General features: G+C 39.2%; 2 protein-coding genes across 2 annotated transcripts; both read left to right on the top strand.

The window, feature by feature from the left end:
* The first annotated feature begins 2032 nt into the window (after positions 1-2032).
* Positions 2033-5497, top strand: LOC104415781 (proteasome subunit alpha type-4). Its single transcript, XM_010027147.3, has 2 exons — positions 2033-2189; positions 4537-5497. The coding sequence occupies exon 2, from the start codon at positions 4546-4548 to the stop codon at positions 5293-5295; it is 750 nt and encodes a 249-aa protein (XP_010025449.1). The 5' UTR covers positions 2033-2189; positions 4537-4545; the 3' UTR covers positions 5296-5497.
* A 1915-nt stretch (positions 5498-7412) lies between these two features.
* LOC108954487 (F-box protein At3g07870) lies at positions 7413-8919 on the top strand. Its single transcript, XM_018860516.2, has 2 exons — positions 7413-8558; positions 8668-8919. The coding sequence occupies exons 1-2, from the start codon at positions 7413-7415 to the stop codon at positions 8917-8919; spliced, it is 1398 nt and encodes a 465-aa protein (XP_018716061.2).
* Positions 8920-17386: the final 8467 nt, after the last annotated feature.

Raw genomic sequence — 17386 nt, 5'->3', positions numbered from 1 at the left:
CTAGATCCCTAACGCCCAGGCTTGGGGTCATTGAGGTTGAACCAAAAACGCTGGTGTTCGTGGTTTGTATCCCCAGTGCCCAAGCCCAAGTCCATTGAGGCTGCACTCAAGTCTACGGAGGTTGGGCTTGAGATGCTTGTGCACATGCCTTGAGTCTATAGAGACCGAGCCAGGGTTCCTAGTGCTTGGGCCTTGGCCCATGGAAGCCGCGCCCCAATCCATAGAGGCTAGGCTCGGGACACCAATGCCCATGCCCTAGTCTGAGTCCATCAATATAGAGCCCAAGAACCTAGTACTTGTGCTTGGGTCCCCTATGCCCAAGCTCAAGATCTCGATGCCCATGTCTAGATCTCCTGCATTTGAGCCCGGGTCCATTGAGGTCAAGGCCTAGGACTCTAGTACTCGCACTCGGTATTGGGTCCCTAGCATTAAGGCTCAACTTCTTAGTGCCTACGACTTCATGCATAAGATCAAGTCTATCGAGGTCTGCTTAGGTCCCTTGTACTCGGGCTTGTGTCCATCCAGGCTAAACTTGGGACGTTAGTACTCATGCCTAGCTCCATGGAAGTCAGCTCAGGACCCTTGTGCTCACGCTTGTGTCATCCAAGCTAAACTTGGGACCTTAGTATCTCACCTAGCTCCATCGAGGCTAAGCCTAGGTCTATCAAGGTTGGGCTCGACACCCTAGGGCCTTGGCTAGGTCTCGGCATACACACTTGGGTCCATTAACGTCGGGCTTGAGAGCCTGCACCTTGGTCCTCCTATCTTAAGCTTAGGACCTCGAGCCCATGATTGGTTCCCCAGTGCCTTAGCTTGGGTCCATTAAGGTCGGGCTTGGGGTCTTGATACTAGTGCCCAGGTTTTGGTTGCCCAGACGCAAGTCAGCTCGAATAGTGCGTATCTAATTAGAAAAATCACTTTCCTACCAAAAGAATGAAAACATTTTTTAGAGCAACGTTTGGTTTTAGTCAAACGACAAAAAAATATTGTCCTTTTTTTCAGGAAAATGATCATATGAAAAATATTTTTCTAGAAATGTCATATTTTTCTCGAAATAAATAGAACCTAATACTATTAACATTTATGGATACAATTCTCTTTTGATGGCCCTAAAAAATGTTATACTATATTAAAGTCGAAATGCTTTTGTGTTTTTTTTTTGGTCAGTAAATGCTTTTGTGTTTATCGAGTGGAGTTTCACTTTACTTAATGACTGTTGCTGGACGAGCCAGATAATCAAACGAAAATAAGGGCCGATTCATCAATTTGTCGTCCCCTATCTTCTGCTGTTATTGAGTATAGTTTTGTAAAATTAAGGATAAAAGAGAAATTATCACGTGTATTTTCCAAAATTTATCTCTTCTTGGCTTCCACATCTCATTAATGTCTAAATTTCGAAAAATTAATCGAAATTTATATACGACGAAATGCTTTTTTTTATCCGTTTAATTTCACTCTACTCCCCCGATAGACGCTTCGCTTCATATATGGGATTGCCACGCGGCACTTCACACCATAAAAGACCAAATTAAATCTCGACAAAACTACCTTATAAAACCTCCCTAAAGAAAGAACAAAGAAATTTGTTTACGTGTTATTTTTCTGGCAGATCGATGCACGTCCGAAAAGAAGCAAAAGAAAAAGAAAAAAAACAAAAGGCAGAAAACCTATACATACATACATATGCATATATTTTTCTCAGAAATTCTTTATATATTCATTTTAGGATAAATATATTAAAAGCCCTAAAACTCACCACAAAATATAATTTATTATTAAAATTCTAAAAAGTGTAATAAAGTCTTAAAAACGTAATGAAATCTTTAAAAAATATAATCAAGTTTTAAAACTTGTGATTAAATTAAGTCCTTTTAATAATAATATTTTTTGAAAAATTTTAATATTCAATTATATTTTAGTGATAAATTTTAGATTTTTTAAATGCGCCTATCCCATTTTTCCTTTATTATTTTATCTTTCTGTCCAATTTACGGAGGAGGGCCCCGGAGGAAACCTACGTTTCTTTGCCAACAATCCACCCCTCCGAAGAAACGAAATTATAAACTCACCCCGTCCTTTCCCCCTTCCTCTCCCTTACTTTCACTTCCGAGCTCTGTCGTTCGCTGCAATTCTCCCGATCTCAGGCAACCAGTCGGAGAGCCCTCGCCGGTCGCCGAGCTTCGCAAGCTGTACTCTCTCTCTCTCTCTCTCTCTCTCTCTCTTCCATTTATGTTGGGCGTGGCGACCTTGTGGGGATGCAGGATCGAGGGTTTAGTCCGGTACCCTCGCTCGCTCGATTTCGATCTCGAAGTCTGTAGTGGAGGGGGGGGGGTGGGGCGGGAGGTTTCCGAGCGTGGGTTTTGTTCAGGCTAGTGCGATGAAAGCGGGGGATGATGTTGGGGGCTGACCGAGACGCAGCTTGCTGCTATTGCTCCTGGGGAGGGGATGTGGATTTAGCTGTCTGTAGGTTCGGCGCGGAAGGTTCTTGGTCTTTCGCGGGGACTCGTTTTGTGGCGACGCCCGTGATCGGAAGTTTTTGGGTTCTGGGTCGTTGAGGTAGGAACCTGTGGACTTTCTTGTCTGAAGATTTTTGAGTCTGTGGAGTATGCTTGACTCTTTGGTGATTCTTGGTTTAGGCCTGGACGGTGGTGGGTTCGTAAGTTTCGTGACTATGCTTGAATTGTGGGGAAAAGGGATGTAGATTAGTGGTCTGTAGGTTCGACGTGGAAGGCTCGTGGCCTTTTTTGTTGTTGGGGGGAGAGGACTCGTTTTGCGGCAACACCCGTGATCAGAAGTTTTTGGGTTCTGGGTCATCGAGTTCGGAGCCTTTGGACTTTCTTTTGTGAAGATTTTTGAGTCTGTGGAGTATGCTTGGCTCTTTGCTGATTCTTGGTTTAGGCCCAGATGGTGGTGGGTTCATCAGTTTTGTGTCTGAATTGCCCATTTTGCAATAGGGACTCGCTTATTTCATTCCGATCTTCTTCCGATGGTTGGGGCTTGTAGCACAGGATAATCAATGTCTGTTGAAGCCAAAGCATACATGGCGATTTTTTTGACAAGCTTGAGCGCTCTTTTGAAGCAAATTTTGAATTTTGACCATGTATTTCTACCCTCGGTTGCTTTTAGCATTGTTGTTTGGATGGAATAGTTGGCAAGACTCGAGGTAGAGTGGGCATAAGGGCGTGTTGGGATATTTACTGTTGGTATTTTTCTTTTTATTGGCTCTGAGTCTCTTTCTGTGGCTGAAAATGCTTGATAAATCTTTGTCCTTAATCTGTGGTGTTGTTGAGATACATCTGCTTTTGAACAAAGCCTTCTTGTGGTGTAATATTGCTTGAGTTTGATGAGACATTGGTTGGTTGGTTCTCCTCTCGTGACTTAGGTTGAGCTTGGTTTAGTTTGTTTAGCATGTTCCCATTGTACATTTGATCATCGATTCTCTATATCATCCTTGCAGTATCATATTTCTTTCATTTAACTTGAAATTCTGACCTAGTGGTGACTTAGACAATAAAAAGTTCCAAAAAGTTATACTGGGGATTGCTGCATGGTTATCTTCCTGATACAAGTTTGTTTGAAGGCTTGATATTTTCTTTAGAAACATCATGGGAGACGAGCATATCTCTGTTACGCGTGTCTTTTGTTTCACACACTTGATTGAATACGTGACAAACTCTAATTGCCTGAAGATAGCATTTTTCTCTAATTGTTCTTGCTATGAAGGAATACATACTTAGAGTTGGAATTACTTTATCAGTTATGTTATGCGCCTTTGATCTGAAAATGTAGGATTCTACCCATGACACTTTCAAATTGCTTATTCTTCCATGCACTTTGATGTGATAACCATAAGCCTTAGGCTTGGTTGCTCTGTTCTTTTGAACGTTTTGAATTGCTCAATTCAATCTTGATCCTACTTGGAAAGGGGTGGACATGTTATAGCAATGATTAGCTGATTAGATAAAATTAGGAAGCATGTGCATGTGCGCTGCTGCAATAACTTTATAATATTGTCATTTGGGATGTACTTTGCTGTCCCAATTATATTGACTGGATTAGTCCCTCAGCCTGTTACCATTTGGGGACAAGCCATTAGAGTTTGAATTTGCAATGAAATAACGGATACTCTAAGTCCATATTAGGGACTTTGTCTTCACGGAAAAGAACAATATGAGTTTTTTATATGTACATTTCCAGTAAGTTGGACAGGATAAATGGCTTTTAGATTAGTCCAGAGCTGACCCTCTTTTGAGTTATCTTTGTCTAGGGCTGAGACCATAGTGTAGTTATTGCACTCAACGACTGGTAGTGTGACAATTGGTAGTTTTCTTTTGGATAGACATTTGGTGGAGTCTTCTTGGAGGTTCAACATGCCCTTTTCACTAATGTTCATATGCCACTGTTTCAAGAGAGAAATACAATTGAAGTTAAAGAATATTTTTGTCCATACTGCCCAAAAAGAATTTTTTCATCGCTTTCAATTTCAGTTTCATAATCGTTTTCTCTAATTTGCTTTTTTCCCTGTATTTTACACAGTTACCAAAAATGTCTAGGAGATATGACAGCCGCACGACAATCTTCTCCCCTGAAGGTCGCCTCTACCAAGTCGAGTATGCAATGGAGGCCATTGGCAATGCTGGGAGTGCAATAGGGATACTAGCTAAGGATGGGGTCGTCTTGGTTGGTGAAAAGAAGGTTACTTCAAAGCTTCTGCAAACCTCAACTTCAACGGAGAAGATGTACAAGATCGACGATCATGTGGCATGCGCCGTTGCTGGAATTATGTCTGATGCCAACATTTTGATCAACACTGCTAGAGTCCAAGCTCAACGGTACACATATGCGTACCAGGAGCCGATGCCCGTGGAACAGCTAGTTCAATCACTCTGTGATACTAAGCAAGGGTATACTCAATTTGGTGGGCTTCGCCCATTTGGTGTTTCATTTCTGTTTGCAGGATGGGACAAGAACTATGGTTTCCAGCTTTACATGAGTGATCCTAGCGGAAACTATGGCGGCTGGAAAGCTGCGGCTATCGGTGCCAATAACCAAGCGGCACAATCGATTCTGAAACAAGATTACAAGGATGAGATCAACCGAGAGGAGGCAATCCAGCTTGCCCTGAAGGTGCTGAGCAAAACTATGGACAGCACTAGCCTTACTTCCGATAAGCTTGAGCTGGCCGAAGTGTTCCTAATGCCTTCTGGGAATGTGAAGTACCAAGTCTGTTCGGCTGACTCTCTGAACAAGCTCTTGGCGAAATTCGGGGTGGCACAGCCTTCTACCGAGGCGTAAAAGCTCTTTTAAGGACTACTCCGGGTTTTATTTATACTTTGGGGCTGTTTCAGGTGGTTCTTGTACCTTTGTTGAATTTAGGTCTGCGACGACTGTTGCGTGATATCGACCTTACGGCTCTCCCTCAATTGGCACTCTCTCAACAGTTGATCCAGTTTACATTATTGTTGCATTTTGTCATGGTTTTCCCCATTTTCTCTTCCCTTTTTCTATTGTGGTGTGTTCGTTCGTGCTTGCTTTGCTTCCATCTGACTTGAACCTGTGCCATTTCAATTTTTATGAGTGCTATTACATGAATGCGCGATGTAATTCTTTGTTTTCATGGTCAAAACATGCACAATGTAATTCTCTGCGGGTTGCTTATTTTCCTTTTCTTTTTTTTGGTTACTTTTTTTTGTGAAAAATTGCAATATTGTTCAAACTTTGTGGAAGTCACGAAACTTTAAAATACAAATTAGTTGATCAATATATCTATGTTCATAAAATTTTGGGTATATTTCATTAATACACGTAAATTTACCTAATCCGCAGAACTTGAGAAGACATGTGCTAACTGTAAAGATGAATCTGAAAGGATCTTTCTGAAGAAATATTCATTGAAAATGTGGTTTGTGTATTGCCAAAAAAAAAAAAAATTCAATAATCGGCTCATCTCGCTATGGTCGCCCCTCTTTTATCAATAGCTAAATTAATATAGGGTGAAGGTGTTTGGAAAGATTTTCTTTAGCCATCCACGTTCGATCTTTATGAAAATATTGTAGCATAATATTTTATTGGTGTTATCTCTAAGCGTGTCACCTCAAATTGTAGATTAAATAAATTGTTGATGTTATCTCTAAGTTGTCGCGTCAAATTGTAGATTATTGAAATGGGACTCTCCTCTTATCGGTGTTATCTCTAAGTGTGGCACCTCAAACTGCTGATTATTGAAATTGGACTCTCCTCGTTATGTGAAATAATCTTGGTCCTTTCTCAACTAAAGTAGCAAGAGATATGTGGACTAATTTATTATCCCTCATCCTCTCGCTTCGTTATTTTATTATCTAATTATAAGTCGCTGTGTTAAAAAAATTATCTTTTATTTTAGCGAATAATTTGAAGTTTCTCCAGATATTAATTAGACGATAAAAGATTCTATTGATAATATGCACTTCAAAGATACTATAATACTTACAAAATATTTTATACTATGTTTGTATATGTCTACTTTTACACTAGTTAATTGTTGTTTGTACTTTGATAATTAAAATTTTTGGTTGACAATGTGATAATTAGTCTTATATGTGCCTTCTATGACTAATCATACGCTAACCAAAAAAACTGAATTATTGCTAAAATATTTCATGCTCCATTTTAATTTTATTTTTCTATAACAAGTTGTGCAATACGCCACTAAAAATCTAAATTTTCTACTACAAGAGTCCCTTATTTATTTGATTTCAACCACCGGGATAAGAACAAAAAACCGAAAGAGAGAATTATGTAATTTTATTAGGAAAAGAGTATATTGGGCTTTATTAGATAAGTATGTCATTATCATATATCATCGGATCATTATTATCTCGTATCTTATTGATCAACATTATCTCATCTTCATTGGATCATCATTATCTCTTATTTATAGCCCCTAATCGACCAAGGAAGCTCGTCACAACGCTTTGAAGTTGAAGGTATCAACTTTTTTCTATTTCTTTCCAAAGATTTTCAAGCTTCGACTGGAATTCAGTGAACCGTATGCTTCCAACTTTGTCTGCCTTTCTGTTCGTTGAATCTGAATCATGTCCAGAAGCTGCGCATCGCACTTAAATTCTCTCCTTTTCATGATCAATTTACAGTGATGCACATGGGGGTTTCTCGTTGCTTCCCGTGGCGTTCGTGCACATCCAATGGCAAGAAGTGGGACGGTTTCGGCCAAGGAAGCTCGTCACAACGCTTTGAAGTTGAAGGTATCGACTTTTTTCTATTTCTTTCCAAAGATTTTCAAGCTTCGACTGGAATTCAGTGAACCGTATGCTTCCAACTTTGTCTGCCTTTCTGTTCGTTGAATCTGAATCATGTCCAGAAGCTGCGCATCGCGCACTTAAATTCTCTCTCCTTTTCATGATCAATTTACAGTGATGCACATGGGGGTTTCTCGTTGCTTCCCGTGGCGTTCGCGCACATCCAATGGCAAGAAGCGGGACGGTTTCGGAACCTTACCGGATAATGTCGTAGTGGATGTGCTCAGCAGGCTGGAAGTCGACCAGCTCAAATGCGCAATAAGAGTATGCAGAAGGTGGCATGCTTTGATCGCGACAGCTCACTTCGCCCGACTGCATCTTCAAAGAGTTTCTTCGGTAACTGTCGTGTACCCCTTGTGCTTCGAGGACCCTGTATATTACAATGTCGGTCTGTTCTTTATCGACTGGGGCTCTATGGAGAAGAAACCGATTGCAGGAGCAAAGTCACCGCCGGCTTTGCGAGACATAACTGTCGACAGATCTTGTCATCTTCTAGGTTGTTGTGACGGACTGTTTATCTTAATCAAGACTCGCACCGCATCTATGTATGAGATTCACAACCCTGTCACGTGGGAGCGAGTCCCGGTGCCGCATAAGGGCTCGATCTGCGGATTCTTTCTCCATCCGCTTTCGAACAAATACCGGTTGCTTTCTTACAGAGAAACTCCCAATGGCTTCTGGTATCAGGTGGATGGTCTAGGGCCAGCGGCGTGCATAGACGTCGGAATGTTTCGTTATCGTCCTAGAGAACAAGAAGCCCCGTCTGGCGTAAGGGGTCGTCTTCACTGGATGGTGGTTGGGAAGGAAGGCGTGTCGCCTCCGTGTTCGCATTCCATCATGGTCTTTAGCGCTAGAGAGAATGCATTTTGTTTTATGCCTCATCCGGGAGATTCATGTCTACCGAGCAAGGGACATTCGAACATGCACTTGGTGGAAATGCAGGGCCGCGTATACGTGTACGCGATTCAAGTTAAATTCATGAGCATCTGGGTTCTGGAGGACCATGCAAGCTGGCAGTGGGTAAAGAAATGCGATATCAATCTACAATGGAACTTAAATCGGCATCCGGTTCATGATGAGAACGTAACAAGCTACGAAAACTACAAGAATATGCAGCTTATAGACATCCGAGATGGGGAGTTGCTTCTGTTCTGGCCTGGCCGGGGACTCTTTCAGCATAATCTGCAGTCGCAAACCATCAAAAGAGTTCCGTGGCCATTTATGGACGGGTTCGGCTATGACACGTACAGAATGAAGACCAGGGTGGTCGTCGCCGAATACAAAAGAAGCCTCTTGTCCTTGCAATATCTTCTGTCAGATTTTTTTTTTTTCGGTCGAAAATATCTTCTGTGAGATTAGTTTGACCTTAAAGGTAGTAATGGTTAGTCCTGAGCAGGACTTTAAAAGGCTCCACCCATCAGGCAGGGTGCCCCTCCAGGGGGGAAGTGAGTCCCTGTATGGGGTTTATATCTTAGGGAGTTCCCCGGAAAAACTCCCAAGGAACAAGCCCGGGGAGGGCAATGAAGACAACCCAGGGGAAACGAAGCCCCTGGGGGTGGGCCGAGCCTCCCCCCGAGCCCAAGTTGGACCCGAGCAGGTCCTTAAACTGCTCCCCCCTGAATAGACCATCCCGGGGGGACTCCTCCTCACAAGCCATTTACAGGCAAGTGAGGGGAGAGTAGTATGGGATAAGGGTCCTATTGGGAAACCCGGCCAAGCCCTCTACGGGTTAGGGTCCCCCCTCTGATCCCCGTGAAGCCTTCCCTGGTAACCAATCCGGGCGTGGTTCAGGGAAATGACGAGGCCTAAGCAGTGGCACGCTGCTCGGGGTGGCCGGCCGCTTCTGTCAGATTTTTTTTTTTCGGTCGAAAATATCTTCTATCAGATTAGTTTGACCTTAAAGGTAGTAATGGTTACGATGATAGTGTTGTTTTGTTTAGGAGCGGAAAGCTAGATTGTTGATGCTCTGTGATTGAATTCTTTTTAATCTTCATTCCCAGGACCAGAATAGTTTTTACTCCTCTGTTTGGGTTTAGGAATGATATTGCTATTTTAAATTTTTGATACTTGATAAATCTTTGTGGATCCTATGCTTTGACTTTATTAATCGCAAGTTGTTCGGAACCTTTAGGCTAAGTTTGCTTGTCGTGATTTCTAGATAAGATTTGAAATCAAGGTTTTTGTTATGTCCTATCTACTTTTTGATAAATTTCAGCAATAAATTTGGATATATTCATATCTTATTATGTAAATTGTTTCGTAAAAGTTCACAAACGGAGAGGGAAAAAAACTCTAGTGACACTCTTGCGTACTTTATTTTTATTTAATTTTTTCCTCTCTTATTTTAATTATTTTCTTTTTTTTTTTATTCCTTCTTCCCTCCGTCATTCTCTAATAAAATTTTATTATAATATTTAATTGTAATAATATACCAAAATACCTAAATATGTAATAACTATACATATATTTATATTTATATTTTAAGATAAATTTAAATTTGAATACATAAATAAAAAATAAGATTAAATTAAAAAACTAAATTTTTAGTCTTGGTTATTTTGAATTTCTTATAATAGAAGTCAAATATAATTTATATTGAAATATAATTTTAATCTTATTAATTTAAAAAATTTGTTATTGAAGAAAAATAACTTTCATGTTATGCATATTAGAAATTCTATTCACGTTTATCTCACCTCTTCCATGGAATAATTTTATGTGGGCTATATCTCTCTTATACTCAACTTTATTCAATTTTGAGCAAGCACTAAGCCCATAATATGATAAATGTTATTTTGTCATGAATTTTGTCTTGATTGCCAAATGCAGAGCATTCGCGTGTTGATGCTTAAGGAATTAACCTTGGAAACTTAATTAATATAAGTTATTTACAAAAATTTGAAAGAAAAAAAAAAGTACCAGAAAAGTCATCAATTCTCACAAACTCAAAGTGATCATTTGGGTTGAATAGTTGTTCCTCAACAAGTGATTAGTTGGGTTGATTAATTGATTACCTTAATGGCCACGATATTAAGTAAAGCTGTCTGGAAAGCATCTTTATTAAGTTCTCGAAAATAATATATATTGAACTATATTTTATGAAAGAGGGCTCTAAAGACTTGTATTGACACTTTGTCCTCGTCTCGATCACGTTTGGTATGTTAAAGAGTAGATTTCCTTATTTCTTTTTCGGCCAAGTATCCTTAAAAAAACCTTCAACTTTAACTTTTGTCCACATAGGAAGCCCGCTTGGATCTAGGCTGGTTCCCCTACCCCCGTAAGGGGGGTGTGGACGGGAAAACCAATGGGGCCGATACATTTTTATCGACACCCCGGACTCAGACCTCTACCCAAACTTTCCTGGTGGTCAGAGCCTTTTAAGGACCTGCTCAGGTCCGTAACTTTAACTTTTGTCCCATTCTACTTTTTATCTAATAAAAAACTCTAATTTTAGGTCCAATCCTAATTTTACCTTAAATGTTTTTTTTTCATGTCCCAATTCTACCTTGAACTTTTTTTTGTGCTATGAAAAGCTCTCAACTTTAGGTTTTATCCCAATTTTATTGTTTAGTCTCAATTTTACCCTAACATTTTTACAATCTCATAAAAAAACAATGAATTTTACTTAAGTCATAAATCTACCACTATTAACCATCCATTCAAAAGTTTCTCATTGGCAACCGATAGATGAGAAATTCCTAAGCACGAGCTGTACAAGCCTCTCAAGCACAAGCTTTCTGATTCAAAGAGATGGAATGTTCCCAAGCACAAGAGATCGAAGACCAAGTACAAAATTGCTAACAAAAGATTAATGGAGGTATATTTGGGACTCAAGTAAAAGTTGATGACTTTTTACGAGACAAAAAAAAATTAAAGTAAATTTGAAGCTGGACCTAAAATTGGGATTTTTTTATGAGATAATTTTTTATTTTAGAATAGAATTGATATTGGATCTAAAGTTGAGGGTTTATTATGAGATAAAAAATAGTTTAAGATAAAATTGTGACTAGACCTAAAGTTGGGGTTTTATTGTGAGACAAAAAAGGGATTAAGATAGAATTGAGACTGCACATATGTTTGGGATTTTTTATAGGACAAAAAAAGATTTTCGATAGAATTAAGATTAGACATAAAGTTAGAGGTTTTTTATAAGATAAAAGATAAAACTGGGACAAGAGATAAAGTTAGACGCTTTTTAGGATATTAGGCCTTTCTTTTCCTTTATTTTTTATTTTTATTTTTAACCTTTTCCCATGTTCGTAAAGGTTCATAGGCTGCATAGTTAAAAAGCTTAGATTCTGATTCAATCTTTTTGAAAGCTTAGTAAAATCAACACAGAAGAGCACCGAGGATGTGCACGCTTCTATTTCCTGAAAGGAACAGCCAGTTCAATCACTAAATTAATAGTGGATGAGGGTGTTTGCAAAGGCTTTTTCTTTCACTATTCACTTTTAATAACAAAATCAGCCGACATGACTAAAAAACGCACGCGACATCAACAATTGACGTGGCACTTTGAAAACACAGAATATTTTCCTGTGGACAAGGGTGTTTGCACAGACTTTTTCTTTCACTATCCACGTTCAATCTATAAGAATATATATTATAAAAAAAAAAAAAAATCTTTCATTGGTATTATTTCTAAGTTTGTCACCTCAAATTGTAAATTGCTAGACTCCTCATTTTATGAAAATCTTGGTGTTTTCTCCACGAAAGTAACGTGACATACGTGGACCCATTTTTTGTCCCTCATCCTTTCGCTTCATTATTTTATTATCTAACTATAACTCATTTATATGTGAGTTTTTTTTTTAGAATGTAATTTAAATTTTTTTCCCATTTTGGTTAGGCGATAAAAGTTTCTATTGTTAATAACATTTCATAGATAGTATAATATTTAAGATATAAAATATTTTATCATGTGTCCCTACATTTTTTCCATTATATTAATTAATTATTTGTGTTTTGATATTTTTGTTTTTTTGCCCGACAATGTGATAATTTAGTTTTATACGTAAGTAATGATGCGTTAAAAGATTATTGTATCTATGCTAAATTTACTGTGCTACGTTTTAATTAAAGTATTCTATGATAAAAGTATGCACAGGAGAATATTCAATTACCAAAATAAGAAATAAATGGAAGAGGAAATTATGTGCTGTATATTTTGATATCTCTTAATGAAGATTACGTGAATATACTTATTGACTTTATTAGATATCTATCGAAGGTAACAGAATTTCAATCATAATCGATCGAGATATGTACATCAAACGAGTATATGCATGATCGTAAGATACAGGAAGAATGGAAATAACCTAATTGTCAATCGCTCTCGCTGTCCCCACCGAACGGTGATTTCCGTCCGACTATGAGGTATCAACTTTTTTTTGTTTCTTTCTGAAAATTTTCAACCTTTGATTGAATTCAGTAATCGGATGCTTCAAATTCGTTTCCTTCTTGTTCGTTCAATCTGGATCAGGCTCGATAGCTGTGCATCGCGTGCTAACTCTCTCTGTTTCATAATAATCAGAATGGAGCACCTTCGATGTCACTACGCTGAGTAATTTGCCAAACCTTAAGAAAAGGCATTACGGAGTACAGGTGACTTGTGTCAGCGGTTGGTTTTGCAATTGGATCAGACACATATTTGTTCATCTACTGACAGTGATGCATATGGAGATTTCTCGTTGCTTCCCGTGGCTTTCGCGCCATCGTCGGAAGCAGGACGGCTTCAAAACCTTACCGGATGATGTCGTCATGGATGTGCTCAGCAGACTGGAAGTCGACCAGCTCGGCCACGCAAAAAGAGTATGCAGAAGTTGGCGTGCTTTGATCGGGACGGCTCACTTCACCAGAGTGCATCTTCAAAGAGCTTCTTCGGTACCTGTCATCTCCCCTATGTTCTTCGACCGCAAGGTTGGTGACCGGGGCTTTTTGTTCTTCCCCAACTGGAGCTCTCAGGTGAAGAAACCTATTAGAGGAGCAAAGTCACCAGGTTTTCGATACATAACGACCATGTGCATTTGGGATCTTCTAGGTTGTTGTGACGGACTGCTTATCTTCTCGGCGATTCTCCCCTTTTCTATATATGAGATTCAAAACCCCGTCACGCAGGAGGAAATCGTCTGGGAGCAAGATGGCTCGATCTGCGGTTTCTTTCTCCAGTCGCTTCCGAACAAATATCGGCTGCTTTCTTACAGAGAAACTCCCAATGGCTTCTTGTATCACACGGGCGGTCTATGGCCAGCCGCGTGGAAAAATGTCGGGATGTTTCCTTATCGTCCTAGAGAACAAGAAACCCCGTCTGGAGTAGAGGGTCGTCTTCACTGGATGGTGGTTGGGAAGGAAGGCATGTCGACCCCATGTTCGCATTCCATCATGGTCTTTAGCACTAGAGAGAGCAAATTTTGTTTTATGCCTCATCCAGGAGATTCATGTCCGTCAAGCGATGGCCATTCGAATATGCACTTGGTGTAAATGAAGGGCCGCGTATATGTGTATGCGATTCGTGATAAACTCATGCTCATATGGGTTTTGGAGGACTACGCGAGTTGGCATTGGGTAAAGAAGTGCGATATCGATCTAGAAAGGGACTTCAATCAGCATCCGGCTTCTGAGTCCGTAACGAGCTATTCGGACTATAAGGGCATGCAGCTTATAGATAGCCAAGATGGCGAGCTGCTTCTGTTCTGGCCTCACAGGGGATTCTTTCGGTATAATCTGCGGTCAAGGACGATCACACAAGTCATGTTGGGCCTATCTAGGTACGGAATGATGAGCAGGGTGGTCGTCGCCGAGTTTAAAAGCAGCCTCGTGTCCTTGAAAGATCTGCAGTGAAGTTAAGTTTGATTTTCTAGGGTTTAGGGTTTAGGGAGAAGTTTCATTGTTGATTCTGGTTTAAGATGGTTGGGAGACTTAACAGATTTCTCTGTGATCGACCTCTTTAGTCTTCATTCACAGCACTCCGTTTGGACTTTGGAATGGATTTCTATTATTTGGACTTTTATCTCTTTTGATAATCTCTGCCATGCTTTAACTTAATACAAATCGCTTGTCACTTGAAACCTTCCAAATCATTCCGATATTGACATTTAAGGTATTACACAACCTTTTAGGAACTTAATCAGTGTTAGGCTCGGTGTGTTTTGCATGAAAAATAAATTATTTGAAAAATATTTTCCTAAAAATGATCGATTAAATCACCTGAAATAATTAATCAATGAAATATATTTTCATAATCAATAACATTTATGATTAAATATTTTCATGAACAATAAAAATATTCTTTGTTCAGTTATATTTGTAAATAATATAAGCTATCATTTTAAGGAAAATATTTTATAAATTGTTCATTTTTCGCGAAACAAATGAAGCATTAATTTTCAAATTTTGAAAGAAAAGTTGGGAGAAATCATTATCGAGAAGTACCAGAAAAATCGTCATTTCTCACAAAGTGATCATTTGGGCTTACTTAATTTTCCTCCAAAAGTGATTAGTTGGGTTGATTAAATGTTCATATGCATGGTCACAATATAAAATGAAGCTGTGTCAAGAGTAAAATATCTTTATTGAGTTTTTAAAGAAATATAATGAACTGAATATATTAGTATAATAGGTGGAACGTCTTTTTTGTAATTTCATGTAACAAAGTAAGTTTGAGCCCTTGTTATGCCAAAAAAATTAGACCTTCATATTATATGAAAGAGGGTCTTAAAGATTTATTGTATTGATGCTAGGCCACCTATGGGAAAAGTGTCAAAAGAAAATATTAAATTTATTGCATTGGTGACAATTTAATCCTAAATTTTTTAATAGTTCCAATTTGGTCTTAAACTTTTTGATATAATGCTAATTATGCATTTTGACTAATTTTGGTACGGTATTGCTGGCGTGGACACCAACCAATCTATATGGCACTGTTGGCCTTAACGTGGATAACTTTTAATATTGTTTTAGTATTGATTTATTTTTAAATTATTTTTAGATTTTCTTTCTTTCATTTTTTCCCCATCTTCTTCCTTTTGCTAGTGACTAGGTATTGGCCATGGTTGGATTGGCATCGCCAAGGCGAGGGCAAGCCCCAATGAGGGCTTCCCTTGCTAGATTTGGTGAGGCTGGCCCTTGCAAGGGCGAAGGCAATGCTCAGCGAGGTTGCCCTGGCTTGGGTGAGGCTTGCCGTCACCCAATTTGGCCTAGGCAAGTCAAACCTCGTCGGGGCTCACTCTTGTCCTGCTAGGCCTCACATGTTCCTGATGATTGTGAGCCTTGCCCAAGCGAGGCCAATTCAGCCAGTGGCTAGTCACCCGCAAAAGGAAGAAGATGGAAAAAAAGAAGAAATAATAAAATTAAAACATTATTAAAAATTGTTTACATTAGCATTGACAATGCCATGTAAGTTAGTCGGCATTCATGTTAATAATATCTCACCAAAATTAGCTCAAATGACTAAATTGACACTATATTAAAAGGCTTAAGACTGAATTATCATCGATGCAATATATTTAGGACTTTTTTTGATATCTTATAATAAAGATTACACGAGTGTACTTATTAGATGGTTATTACGATGACTATTGAAGGCAATACAATATCAATCATAATTGATTGGGATATACATCATAAAAAAAAAGATATATGCATGATCCTAAGAAATAAGGGAAATGGAAATATCTCTCTCGCTCTGATCTTTATTTCCATTTTCCTCCCGCCCCCCGGGGGTTCTCCCTCGCTGTCCTTTACTGAGCGGTGATTTTGGTCCGACTCTGCCTTGCTACCTTGCTGCTGCGAAGTAAAGGTATCAACTTTTTGCTGTTTCTTTTTAGAATTACTAAAACTTCGACTGAATTCCGTGAATTGCATGCTTCGACTTGGTTTCCTTTTTGTTCGTTGAATCTGAATCATATCCAATAGCTGTGCATGGTGTGCTTAAATTCTCTCCGTTGCATTATCAGAAGGAACACCTTCAATGTCACAACGCTGAATAATTTGCAAAGCCTAAAACATTACAGAATACAGATGACAACGTTAATGGTTATTTTCACAATTGGAGCAAACACATCTTTGTTCTTTTACTCACATATGGGGGTTTCTTGCTGCTTCCCGTGGCTTTTGCCCCATCACTGGGGCAAGTCAATCGAGGTATCCGATGGTGAGAAGCAGGATGGCTTAGGAACCTTACCGGATGATTTGGTAATGGATGTGCTCAGCAGACTGGAAGTTGACCAACTTGATAACGCAAAAAGAGTATGCAGAAGATGGCATGCTTTGATCGCGACAGCTCACTTCACCCGAGTGCATCTCCAAAGAGCTTCTTCGGTAACTGTCATGTGCTCCATGCTTTCCGAGCGCCGGTTCCATGAGCCCTTTTTGTTCTATTGGGACTGGGACTTTCTGGAGGAGAAACCAATTAGATGAGCAATGTTACCGGGTTTTTGACGCATAACGACCGTGTTCAGGTGTTGTGATTTGTTTGGTTGTTGTGACGGACTGCTGATCTTTTTTGCGACTTTTTCGTTGTTAGAAAATTTTGGATGTGTATGTGTGCAGAAGCATGGTTTTGGTATTGATGATAGTTTTTGGTTAGCGACGTGCAAGTGTATGGTATAGTTTATAATGGATGGATAAGGACAAGATAGGATAATTCAAGGATAAAGATCAATTTTTATAGGATAAGGATAGTTTCACTAGTTTATGAAAATAATTTTACAATAGTTGAAGGAAGTATTGGTAGAGGAGTTTTATCATATCCATGAAGTATACTCTCATGCTCCTCTCACTCTCTTACATTTGTTGTTTTGCTACGCTCCCCCCTCTTTCCTATTTATAGGAACTAAATACAACATTCTAGATTTACGTGGAATGTTGTCCACTTAGGCTTCTCTAGCTTGTTCTAGAATTTCTTCTTCATCTTGGCTTGCTTGCATTCCTACGTGAATCTTCTAGATTCATTTAGCAATCTCCATTCTCAACACCCCTCTATATATGATATTCGCAACCCCGTCACGCAGGAGTGAATTGGGATGCAGCAAGAGGGTTCAATCTGCAGTTTCTTTCTCCATTCCCTTCCGAACAAATACCGGCTGCTTTCT

This window comes from Eucalyptus grandis, chromosome 8, assembly GCF_016545825.1.
Source record: "Eucalyptus grandis isolate ANBG69807.140 chromosome 8, ASM1654582v1, whole genome shotgun sequence".
Lineage (NCBI taxonomy): Eukaryota > Viridiplantae > Streptophyta > Magnoliopsida > Myrtales > Myrtaceae > Eucalyptus > Eucalyptus grandis.
This window is presented reverse-complemented; position numbering and strand designations above follow the sequence as displayed.